Raw genomic sequence first — 13,447 nt, 5'->3', positions numbered from 1 at the left:
ATACAGTGGGAATGATAAACTGTACAAAACTGTCATACCAGATTATGGTGGCATATTTCTTTTACATTGCAAAGTTCGAAATCCTCCTTGAACACAAATATTAATTATCTACATGAAGCCACACTCAAAAAAAGAAAGAAAAGAAAAGCAATTTCTGTATCAAACAGAAGGTTCATGTCTTGCATGCGTGCATTACTTCAGAATTCTTCAAAATGGAAAATTACCTGATTAGAATAAGAAAATAAAAATGCATAAATAAACGTCAACAACTGCATGCAGCAACAATGGTTATAATGCGTATACTTTCATTATGAATTAGGACACCATGGGCCCGTCACCTTCATACTATTAAATCATAAGGCATGCCTCCTAGAGTAAAAACATATAGCTCCTCCTTCTCCTCCATTCTTAATGGCAGATATTTCTTATTAACAATTGCTATGAGACCCCTCTTGTTTACCTTCATGTGGTCAATACATACGTTCTGTATATGTTACAATCTGTAAATGAAGAAAAAGCACCCGTCGTTAGTGTGTTCTACTGTTTAAGTCCATCAAGACACACACATTATTTCAGGGAAGATGTCACGTACGATTTGGCTATTTTTTTACGGATTATTAAATCATCTAATAGACATACAGTACCAGTCAAAAGTTTGGAGGCACTTTCCCATTCAATTGCGTGTGTGTAATGGTTGTAAGATTGATTGACAGTTAATTTCCTTCTGGCGAGATGACAAACACTTACTTACTGGACAATCGGATCAGTTTGTGTTCCTCTGGCGCAGGTTCTTGTCTTTGTGGTTGTTGGTGGAATTAGTTTTCCTAAAACCGGATAAACAAATAATACAATTAGGCTAATATCTGACCTGGGGCAAACATTAGGGCCTACTTTAGATGTAACATGTTTGTAGAGTGCTGTATTCCTTAGAGCAATGTGGTTTAACAGCTACATCAAAATAAATATAATACTTTGCTAAACACAGCTCTACATAAATATCGCTGGGTTGCACTTACATTGGCCCGGCTGGTTCATCATCTGAGGCAGGAAGGTCAAATATTAAGAAATGAAGGAAAGAAGAAGCAGACAGAGCCTCTGATTACCAAAAGATATCTTCTGAGAAATCATCGCAAAATTGTGCATGCTGGTGAAATGGCAGTTGTTGTTGTTTTTTAGCAGGAAGCATGACAAATGAAATGGCAGTATGTTACAGTGCTGATTTAACTGTAACATGAAGCACTTGTTCTTGTTTCTTAATCTACAGTGGAAGGTTGAATTTTATGCTCATGTCGTTCTGTGGTGTCTAAATGAATGAGACAGACTAAATGGAGAGCTGGAAATCATGTTCATAGGATGACAGCCATTGTGAGGAGACTGACTAGTGAATAGGCTGTAAGCTGAATGAAAACCATCTTTAAACCTGGCATGAAGTCATTCACAAACACCACACACCAAATGTAATAACAACAGGCACAACACCTAAATGAACCTTGTGAATATGTGTCAAAACAATCATGAACTTCAGGCAAAGGCATGAGTTTTTTTAGTAACAACATGTCATGCATAGAACACACTGCACACAGAGAGATCATTTCACACAGAAAGGTTTTAGAAAAACTGCTGAGTCGATATTGACCATTCACAAAGTTAATTTCATATTACATTAGGAAATACATTCAAACATGAAGGTGCCCTTGTGCACATCATTAGAACATTGCGACAGTTATGAATTTCGGTTTAATACAAGCTTAAACCGTAGTCATTGACTGAAAGGAAATCCTTCACAAGCCAAAATGGAGTCCAGAGTGTGACCATGACTGGACACAAAGGGCAGTAAGCAGCCAGAGACACCTTTTTTATTTTTTTCAGTTATTCGGTTGTTAAGTCTGACGTCACTTTGTGACGTTTAGCAATTTCCGGGTCCAAATAAAAAAAATCCCTGCACCAGAGTACCAGTGTACTAAAGCGGTAGAATGACAGTTCAATAGTTTTTTAGACCGGGATCTATTCATACAACAAGGGACACAGCACTTTCCCATTTTTCCCATATTTGTCAGCGTCTTTGAGCCTCGGAAAAGCGCTATACAAATATAATGAATTATTATCATTACTGCGGCATTTCGAAGAGAGCGCCTCAGCCAACTTTGGACCCGGAAACACGTCACGACTTAACAACCCCATTGGAGGAGAAGCATGTGGGGAACATGGTGTAGAACTGTAGATGGACTGCAGACCAGACTGGATGCTTATTGAAACTCAAGAGGCATGCGTGTCTCTCACTTACCACGGACATGGTTTGGGTTATGCAATTTGGGGGAAAAGGTTTGAAGATATTATGATATCCCATTGAATATTCAAAACTCAACCACAACCACACAAGTCATCACAACCCTGCTGACATCTATTCACAAAGGCTGTGTTCGTAAATTCGGTCTGAGAGCGGTGGAGCGCCCAACACCGGGTTCAACGTCATAAAGGGACCAAGTCATTTGATTGGACAAGAGGCATTTCATGAGTGCTGATCAGATTTCCAGAGCGAATTTACAAACGCAGCCAAAGTAAGATAACAGAGGAAGATATGTTGCATGCAATATTAAAGGAACAGTGCTCTCTAAACAGACCGTGTGTATCGCACTATACAATTCAAAGTGACGTTAAAAGTCTTTTGTGGTGAAAGAGGTTTTGACCAATATTCACCTACAGTAAATAGATAATGGGCACTAATGCAGAGACAAGTTTGCAAAACATCGTAAAATTTCGATCCAGTGAGGACAAGGTCAGACAAGGTCAGAGGAATGTCAACAATGTGTGATTTATATATGAATGAATATAAAACTAGATTTAGTAAAAAAGTATATTCTTGCAAATGAGTTCTTGGTGTATGAATGTCTCCTGGATGCCCCAGCCAGCTGATTGTCTCTGTCTCTCCCAGCCAAGGTCCCAAAGCCTTCTCATGAATAATGCCCTAACTGCAGTATCACATTCCTCATGAATATTAAATCACTGAGAGATTCCTGACACGGTGTGCCCTACTGCAACAGTGTCCATCTGTTGGGTCAGCCAACGTCCTCAGACTGAATTATTGAGTGGCGGCCTGCGCTGCTGGGTGTCAGGTGACCGGGACGACGTGGACGCGGACGGTCTGACACTGAGACCAGAGGGCAGCGTCCCCTCAGAGCCCCTCAGAGCCCCTCGCAAGTTACAACAACATCACACTCAACATGTGGTGGGAATGTCAACCATAAACGTCTCGCAAAAGACAAAAGCTCGCAAGAGATATACACCGGCCACGATTCCACAAACAGTAGTAATCAGAATCCGAATCAGAATATAATAATAATAATAATAATAATAATAATAACAACAATAATAATAACCATAATCATAATAACAATAATAATAATAACAATCATAATAATAATAACAATAATAATAACAATAATAATAATAATAATAACAATCATAATAACAATAATAATAATAACAATCATAATAATAATAATAATAATAATAATAATAACAACAATAATAATAACCATAATCATAATAACAATAATAATAATAACCATAATAATAATAATAACAATAATAATAACAATAATAATAACAATAATAATAACAATCATAATAATAATAACAATAATAATAACAATAATAATAATAATATCCACAACACTGAACAACACAGAACGGTCACTTCGGGGACTCACCGTCCTGAATGTCGTCGGGCTTCTTGCGTTTCTCGTAGACCACGATGATGACCACCAGGACGATGATCTCGGCCAGGACCCCCAGCAGGGGCCACAGGGGCGCCAGGTAGCTGCGCACCCGCAGGACGGAGACGATGGAGGAGGTGCCGATCAGGTTGGTGGCGTTGCACTGGTACTCTCCAGGGTCGGAGACGATGTCCAGGTTGATGATGGTCAGCTCGGTGTAGTTGTCTTTGTTGTTGATGAAGAAGCGTCCGGAGGAGTTATCGATGTCCTACGAACGAGGAAAAGACAGACAAGGGTGGGGATGAGAGGAGTGATTGATAACAGGTGTGTGTTTTACATGAACGAGGGAGGACCGTGGGATGAATATTGATTCTAAGAGAAACGAAGAAAACGATTATGTATGTCGGGACTTTTTTTTATGCAAAGTCCCCTTTTCAATGCCACAACAAATGACTTCACACTCATCCCTTTTTTCAGCTGCACCGTTTGGATTTCACTTCTAGACATACTGTACATCGCCACTACAATGCAGCATACAAATCCGTTTAGAGCCAGTGCATTGTCAAGTCATATTTATTTATAAAGCACATTTAAAACAACTTGCGCTGACCAAAGTGCTGTACATGGAATAAAATCACAATATGATATAATATATTCTGTGGCGGAAGGATATACGTATTCTGAAACGATTAATGATTGTAAATACATTAATTTAATGTTACAACTGTGTATTTCTTTTTTATATTATGTGGTGGCTTTTGTAGAAAAGCAATTTACCATTCGAGGGCGGGGGTTGTGGACTCATTTACCACTGTACAGGGTTTTCCCTTCACAACCCTGTACCAGTGGTAAATGAGTCCACAACCCCCCGCCCTCGAATGGTAAATTGCTTCCATATAGAATCACAATAACATAGGCCTACGGACATACACAGAACATACAAAAGAACATCAATGGGCACAAACCAAAAACCACATCAGGGAAACTCTAAAGAATATACCGGTATGTGTGTTTTGTGCATGGACTTAAAGGAATGGATGGAGGGGGCAGATCTGACTGAGAGGGGGATGCTATCCCACAGTCTAGGGTGAGGAAGAGGGACTTACCGAGTAGACTCCGTTGTCCATTTTGCGCCAGGTCCAGATGGGGTAGGGGTACCCCACAGACTTACAGTAGAGAACAGCCAGCTGGCCCTCATTCTTATTGTCACTGCGCTTGTGGCCCGTGATGTCAGGAGCACCTGAAATAAGAGAAACCAGTCGATGGTATGAGAAATTCTTCTTCTAACAATACCGTTTAATCACATAATTGATTCTCTTTTTTTTGCTTTTTTAAACATTTCTAAACATTTCAAAGCAAGTGACGACCGTAGTGGTGGATGAGTGGGTACTTGTTGATATCAACTGATATTAAATTCCATTAGCATAATAAGATCAAAATATGCACAGATACAGTGAAAAGCCCACTGAGTGCACTGCTGAGGTAGTATGTTAATTATTGTTCCTTTAGTATTGAACTCAGGAATTAAAATGTCATACTGATTCCATTAATATTTCCTCCTCTGTGTTGCCTTGTCAAACCGTTGCACAAATAATCAACAAATAATTAATGATGTGCCACCAAACTAGTGTAGGAGGTAAGGACGGATTAATAAAACACCTATCACTGCCATCATCTCTTGTTTGCTTACAGATTACACTTCCAGGTACAGTTTCCAATCTTTCTCCTTGGAAGCATTTGCAAACAACGTTATGACTTTGCTGCAAAATCGCTGTGTAAATAAGACTGCTCTGGCATCCACAACAACTGCTCTACAGCAGCGAGATCAACTCTGTATTTCCTCTAATCCACTAAATGAAGCTAATTCCTGTTAAGTCGTTTAGGTTACGTGCGCCACAGGGAAGTCTCTGAATGCTGAATGAATGGAGGAGCCGAGATGACTGTGGAATATAGATACACCAAAAGATCCCTAGCAGTAAAGGGCTCACTTCATCTGGTTTACAGTATGATTTTACTAGGCAACGTCATTTCTTGAAAACAGTACGTAAATTCAGAAAGGATTGACTGGCTAATGTGGGCGACACGCTAATAGCATGAATGGATAGGATTAAGACACTAATACCTCCTGATCTTCGTCCACGTCTTGCATTGTTGTAGCATGTCGATGCCTGCTACAATGGCCTGTGAGCCCTTCAACACTGACTGACTGACTGACTGACTAAATCAATCTATCCCCAATACATTGATGTACGATTTTAATTATATACATATTTCTTAAGAGGGCTCACACTGGGAACAAATGTTTGATCGCCAGCTTAACATGGGTAGATCAATGTATTTGTCATGTTATTACATAGTCAAAGCTGCCAGCACAAAATGAAAGGGAGGCATTATCAAAAAAATCATTTTCTTGCATCAATAGCAGTGCCTGTCTGTCTGCCAGGGAGAGAGAATTCAGCGTGCCGACTTAATCCCCTGCCATCTGCTGCCTTTGAGCTGGCCATTGGCTCGATGGAGGTGTCAAGGGCGCTGTTTGCCCTGTAGCAGCCAATAGAGCGGGCGGTTTCAAATCACCTGCCCCTCACAGATCAGGTCATTTATAGTGGTGACATCTCTACTGTGTCATCCTGATACAGCAATGCCATATTTTATTAGGATACAAATTCAATAGTGAATCCGAGTCTTACCCTTGATCTCAATGGTGGCGTTGGCGTTGGGTGACGACTCAAAGGTATAAACACACATATATTCCGCTGCGTCGTCTCCTCTGGGTTTGTTCAGCCTGCGTTTGGGTAAACATACCACACATGTCAGATCTCAACACCGTGTTAAGCAGCATTCAGAGAGATTCAAGTATTGCTAGACTACAGTAGATTAGATCAACACAAACAGGGCAGTAAACGCAACAGCAGTGTTCATTTTGGCAGGCTTTTTAGTCACTTTAGTCTTTGGTGTTTAGATGAAGATACACACCAGTTCTAGTCACACCAAGTCACCTCCATTTTTTTTTTGTTCCAGTCCAGTTCCAGTTGATGAAAACTGAAAACATTCCAGTGCAGTCTCAGTCCACAAGAACTCCAAAACATTTTAGTCGAGTTTTCGTCGCTGACTACGGCTAGACTCAAATGTTTTGGGGGTTTTTGTGGACTGAGACTGCACTGGAATGTTTTCAGTTTTCATCAACTGGAACTGGACTGGAACTAAGAAAAATGGAGGTGACTTGGTGTGACTAGAACTGGTGTGCATCTTCATCTAAACACCAAACACTAAGTGACTAAAAAGCCTGCCAAAATTAACACTGCACAACAGGACATTAAACATTTTTGCATACTCCCAACATTTAAGAGACGTCATTATCTACGTCAGCACAACAATTTACAACCCTATCCAGTACAATCATCATCGCCATCATCATCGCCACAATCGTCATAGTTACACCTACTTATACTCTGTGTTCCTGAGCTCGCCGCGGGTCTCTGGGATCTCCTCTCCGTTCTTCATCCAGAAGTTCCCCAGGTGGGTGAGGTGGGAGGTGGTCAGGTTGCACTGCAGGGTGATGGCGGGACTGTGGTATTCCGTGGGTAGAGTGAGGGGGTCGGAGGAGTTGATTGTGGGCTCTGAAACACAGACACAGACCCTGTATGACAGATGCACCATAGGATACTCTCGCTAACCTGTGGGGGTGGAGGTGGATCGAAATGTGTGAGCTGACGCCAAGAGCGCGCCTTAGGAAAACAATAGATAACCACCAAATATAAATGTAGAACAGTGTAGTACCTAGAATATGATTGATAAAAATAGAAATGTTTTATCAAAAAAAAAAAATTGTATATATATCTTACAAGAGACTACGTAATGAATCTCACTAATACTTACCTCATAATACAAATAAGACCCTATGGTATTCACTCTAAACGTAATATTATATAAATATCATCATATTTATAGGTAAACAGGTCATTTGCTATCATCCAGTGTTGGCTGGGGATTTGAGGTAGGTATAATTCATCTTTGAAGCTTGAAGTTTGACATTGAAGTTTGACCTTCCAAAGTAGGGGTCAAGCCCCATGTTCCTCTCTGAGGAGTGAATAAGGACTGGTGCTTGATAGTCTGTCACTGGAGGTCCATCAAAACCATGTTGAACATGATTAAGGTTCCAACCGCATACTGTAGCTTGTGACATCACCCAACACCGCCTAGCTCGAAAAGATAGCTCATTCTGGAGAGGGCTGTTGTCAAAACACACACAATTTTAGAAAAAAATGAAAAACAACTTAACAAACAGATTACTTGGGAAGATATCAGTGATTCACGGACATGGGGATAAGAACACTGACATGTGATGTGGTAAATACGAAAGCCAAAAACATATGAAACTAAACAGGAAGTATAGTCTATAATGGAAGTACTGATTAGAAGGTCGATGGAGAAGGGAAGAGGGTCTAGTTGAGACAAAGAAGGACACACTGTAGAGGAGGTTGACGGACTCAGGGACACACAGGGTTCAGTGGTTGAGATGACGACACAACACTATGTTATACTTGGACAACAAGCGGTTCATGTTCTTCCATTTCATGTTAGGGGGGGAGAGACAAAGGGAGAGACGGTCCTTCGGGAGGTTTTTCATTTTGGGAGGGGGGGAGAGTGAGTCAGAGGTACACAGGGAGAGCTGGTTGCTAACCCTACGGGGGAACTCCTCTAGGGAGCGGGGGGGGGGACTGAGTCAGGGATAAACAGGGAGAGCTAGTTGCTAACCCTAGGGGGGGAACTCCTCTACACTGACCACTCACTCTGCAGTACAGTGATAGTGGCCTGGGCGCGGATCCAGGAAGTGGCAGGGTTTTGGTGCAGGTCGTTGCGCCGCGGGTCGTTGCTGGCTCTGCACTCGTAGGTCCCAGAATCCTCCAGGCTGAGGCGCGTGACGCCCAGCACGCTGGCCCCGTTGGCCCCGTAGGCCGTGTTAATGGTCACCCGTCGCTTAAGGGCGCCGTCCCACAACTGCCTGAAGGAGTCGGCGCGGTTGATCTCAGCGTACCACCACTGGATCTCGGGGGTGGGGTTACCCACCACGTCACAGTACAGCTCAAAGGTGTCCCCCGTGAGCTTAGTCTCGGACATGGGCGACTTGACGAACCCCGCTGGAGGGGTGGAGGGGTGGAGGGGGGGAGGAGTGTATCCAGCGAGCAGGGGAGGGCAGAAAAAAGAGGGAAGGGTGAAGGATGAAAAAGACAAGAGAAATGCAGGGATAAATGAAAAAGGAAATCAGTTGGAAAACAAAATGAGAAAAAGTTGAATTAGCATTAAATCCATAATGAAAAGAGGTGGGTAGCATTATATAATCTAACGGCAGAAAGCAATCAAGGTGAAGAGGGATGAATGAAAAAAGGGAATCAGTTGGGAAACAAAATAAGAAAAAGATTGATTAGCATTTAAATCCATAATGAAAAGAGGTCGGTACTAGCAAATAATATAATGGCAGAAAGCAATCAAGGTGAATAGGTGACGGTCAGCAGAATAAAAAGAATAATAAGTGAGTAGATGAATATAAAAACATAAGCCCAGATCACATGGGGCGGGGTGTGTGACCTCATAAAACCCCCCCACCCTGTAAAAACAAAGGGGGGGAAAAGCTTCTCTGGAAATCAATGGCAATGGTCTCATCTTGTATTCCTGCTATTCCTGGCAGCCTGTAATTCAATATGTCCTACAATAAGCCCCGGTACGGATGCCTTGACTTGGCTCTGTCATTCAATGACGTCAGCTTGTAGTTGGCTATGGTGGCACATTTGAAATTCAACTGCCGCTCAGCATGATATTGGGATGTACAGACGACATTTACAGAGTGCTCACCAGAGTACCGTTTCCATACACTCAGGATTTGAATCGGCGACCTTGCCATAATCACTTATTTTCCACGCTTAGGATTTTCCATTAGGATCTTTGGGAACACTGACACTGTGCCACATCTATAGGCCCTAGTATATGCTCTCCTCTCCATTTTAATCAGTGCATAGTCAGGAGTGCAGACTATTTTCACTGTGTAAAGAGCCGTCAAATACTCATCTGAAGATGTGGTCTCCGTTCGAGGGAAAAAGGGCAAAAGCAATTGATTATAGAGCTATTGAGACGCTGCTAGATAGATGAAGCCCGGCGTATCGGTCCAGGCTCTGCATAGAGCCGTCTTCTGAAAGGAGATTTATAGAAGCTGTCGGTGTCTCTGGGGAGAGTGTGGGCACATGGTGATACTAGACCCCCTCCGTTTCCATAGAAGCACGGCACGGCAGCCGAGCAGGTGCCTCAGCCGCGAGCGCGTAGAGAGAGAGGGATTTTGGGGCGTCAGCGATGTCGATGTCAATATATGTAGAACTATTTGCAGTTGAGTCTGGAGGACGTCCTGAAGAAGTCACACACACCCATGCTTTGCGATTGTAATGCGGCTCACACCTTGTCCTTTGTTGGGAATGATATTTAAGGAGAGGGACAGCGTTATTCTGGGAGTTTTGGTTAGGCCCGTCACAGGCACCATTCTCCCGTGTTGTCCTTGACGCATGTCAAGGACCCCCAGTACCTCTCCGATCTCCTCCACCACTACACCCCATCCAGAACTCTGAGGTCCTCTAACACGGACCTCCTCATCCAACCCAGCACCAAACTCCGGACCTTCGGGTACAGAGCCTTCAGTGTGGCAGCCCCCCCCACTCTCTGGAACTCTCTAACCAAGGATATCCGCGACTCTCCAACCCTGGACATATTCAAAACTGCCCTTGAAACCCCCCTTTTCACCATTGCATTCAACCTGTAGTAGCTGTTTCACTGTTTTTTGTTTTGTGTGTTTGTCTCTCTGGCTCTGTTCTGTTTGTCCCATTCCCTTGTAAAGCGACCTTGAGAGTCATCAGCTACAGCTGTTGGCATGAGTGTAAACTCCCCCAAGCTGGTTTATCTTAACTTGAGGGTTTGGTGAAACAGCATTCTGGGTATTCTTAACGGAATCTTGGATCCAATATGATCGATTGTCTGTCACACAGGGATGAGCAAAACATTGTCAATCATTATTAACCATGAAATGTAGAACAGTGTAGTACCTAGAATATGATTGATAAAAAAATAAAAAAATAAAAAATATTTTAATATATATCTTAGAAGAGACTACGTAATGAATCTCACTAATACTTACCTCATCATACAAATAAGACCCTAAATGTCTTTGGGAGTCAAGTAAAGTTATGACCACTTGTATGAGTTTGTTCGATCATGTCCATGACTAGGCCTACATTCATACCTACCGTACTCTACCTCCAGTCCACACATAGGCCTACATTCATATTTCTTTTTTTTTGTAGTGGATAGTGGATAGTGAACTTGGACTGTGGATAGTGAACTTGGACTGGTGATTAAGTCATGAGTTCAAATCCCACCTGGGAACACCAGCACTAGTGTGCCCTTGAGTAAGGCACTTAGCCCTCAGTTACTCGAGGGAGACATTCTCTGTCATCTCTAATTGTAAGTCGCTTTGGATAAAAGCGTCTGCTAAATGGTAAAAATGTAAATGTAAATGTAGGCCAAAAAGATGTGGCCAAATGTAGGCCGTGGGGGCCGTAGTTATATCGGGCACGGCTTCATATAGTACAGTAGCCATTAGCAGCTATAAATGTCTGCTTCCTCCCCTGTGGTAGCTCGGCGCATCAACACCTTGCAGCTCTGGAGACAGAATGTCCCAATGCAGTCAACAAGCACCAAGACACTAGCATGACGGTACGTGTGTGTGTGTGTGTGTGTGTGTGTGTGTGTGTGTGTGTCTGTGTGTGTGTGTGTGTGTGCATGCTTGGGCTAGTGCAAATGTGCATGACTGTTGGGGGATGGAGTTAACGCAGAGACCGGCAACAGACACTCAAAGAATATTGATCAAACACACTTGCATGCTATCTCTAGTACATTATACGCTCTATGTAGAACTCCCATACACAGACACACACATATACACACACACACGCACAGACACATCCACAGACTCACAGACACACAGATACCCCCCCCCCCCCCCCCACACACACACACACACACACACACACACACACACACACACACACACAAATTGAAAACCACCATTGGAGAGAGACTATTCATCAGGCAGTAGGCAGTAGGGATATCAGAAAGACTTTAGAGCAGCACAATATCTCAGTTTGCGGAGACTGAATTTATGAGCGGTGGGACATTTCGTCAAGTCATGTATGATTCTATTGAGAAATCAATGGTCCTCTCTCTGCAGTGCAGTACATCTCTTTGAAGAGTTAACAGAATCACTCTTGCAACAGGACATTAAAGTCAGGGTTCCCAGTACTGCATCTCAGGTCTAAAAATAGAAACATGCAGCAGAATGGACTGGTGCTATTTACGGTGCTATTTGAAGCAGATATCTGTAGGATCTGACATCTTACAATTGCAGACTGCATCTGAACACAACATTAGGACCGCATCGGAACACAGCGCAAATAATTGGCTTGACGGTTTCAATGTGTGATGAAAAGGCTTTGGTTCTGGTGGGTGACACTATTGGCACATCTACCTGTGGGAGTTGAGATGTAATGATGAATTCCTGAGTCATGTAGCACTGGTTTCATATTTGAGGACAAGGGGCACTTAATGCTTTTGAAGGGGGAACGGAGGGGGGGGGGCTGTGCGTGGTGAGGGGGAGCGTGGGGGGGGGGGGGACACGGGACAAGATACAGAATTTGCATGGCAGATTATATCTGACCGTACTGTACATGATGTCTTAATTCCCCCCCCCACCCTCCTAACCTTCTGAAGGTTTAACTTGTCCTTGTTAAAGGTAACAACGACTCGCGTGGCACCGTTCATTCATTCTCAAGTCCTCTTCACGTCTCAAGCTACATTCAATCATTAAAAATGGACTCAAATGATATTTTTTTAAAGGCCTGGATAAATCTGAATATATTTAAACCAAGTCATTTCTGAATGTAGTATTGTTGTTGGGGACCCAAAAGCCAAATTACAATAAATGGTGATGCCTTTATTGACCGTTATTACAAACGGCTCGCAGTGCTATAGTCTATAATTCCAGTTTCATTCGATAACAACATTTATTTTTAAGATATCTGTCTATTGATTACACTGCTTTGGGTATCAAACATCATTTTCTATGCAAAAGAGGATAAACTGGCTATAGGGTCGATGTATGTCCTTGTGATTTTATAACCTTTCCATGCTGTTGGCAGGCCTATTCAAACTAGAAACATTACAATTCACATGCAGCAATTATTTGAATGCACTAAATATCAGTCTAGAGTAATAATTACGACTTCATTTTAAGCAATGATCGGTCAGTCTGCAAGCCCGTTTAGAATCCACGATGCCCCGGTATGTGTGAGGCGCGCACGGTGCACGTTCTTACCGTTCTGTGCGGAGACACAATGCAGCATCAGTACTCCGAATACGACCGACACCGGGAGGGACATCACTGCAGCTCTGCTTCTGCCAGGTATCATCGATCTGGGTCTAGGATGGACGGACGAGATGCCGGTGAGACAGGTTTGGAGGTGGCCTGGATGTGGGGAACGAGAGAAACTGAGCCGATCAAGCAGCCCCGTATTACTCCAATCGGGTCACGCAAAATCGCATCGCTCACCACCAGACGGGCGCTGCTGACGACACCTGTGCCTGGGCCCGGTGCACGGAGATGAAATCGCCCCGAGGAACCACCTCTTTTTTCAGCA

The 13,447-nt window shown here is 43.0% G+C and overlaps 1 protein-coding gene across 1 annotated transcript; it reads right to left on the bottom strand.

Annotated features, from left to right (window-relative positions):
- Nucleotides 1-388: 388 nt before the first annotated feature.
- Nucleotides 389-13,219, bottom strand: LOC308170289 (neuroplastin-like; the record flags this gene model as incomplete). The annotated part of the gene is made up of 9 exons (XM_080545057.1): nt 389-500; nt 752-824; nt 1,017-1,038; nt 3,711-3,984; nt 4,823-4,956; nt 6,404-6,498; nt 7,159-7,333; nt 8,507-8,854; nt 13,126-13,219. The coding sequence occupies 8 exons, from the start codon at nt 13,217-13,219 to the stop codon at nt 764-766; spliced, it is 1,203 nt and encodes a 400-aa protein (XP_080401183.1). The 3' UTR covers nt 389-500; nt 752-763.
- Between the last annotated feature and the right edge of the window lie 228 nt (nt 13,220-13,447).

Source organism: Nansenia antarctica (assembly GCF_963989245.1).
Source record: "Nansenia antarctica genome assembly, chromosome: 14".
Lineage (NCBI taxonomy): Eukaryota > Metazoa > Chordata > Actinopteri > Argentiniformes > Microstomatidae > Nansenia > Nansenia antarctica.
The sequence above is the reverse complement of the archived record's forward strand: the minus strand, read 5'-3'. Positions and strand labels throughout refer to the sequence as shown.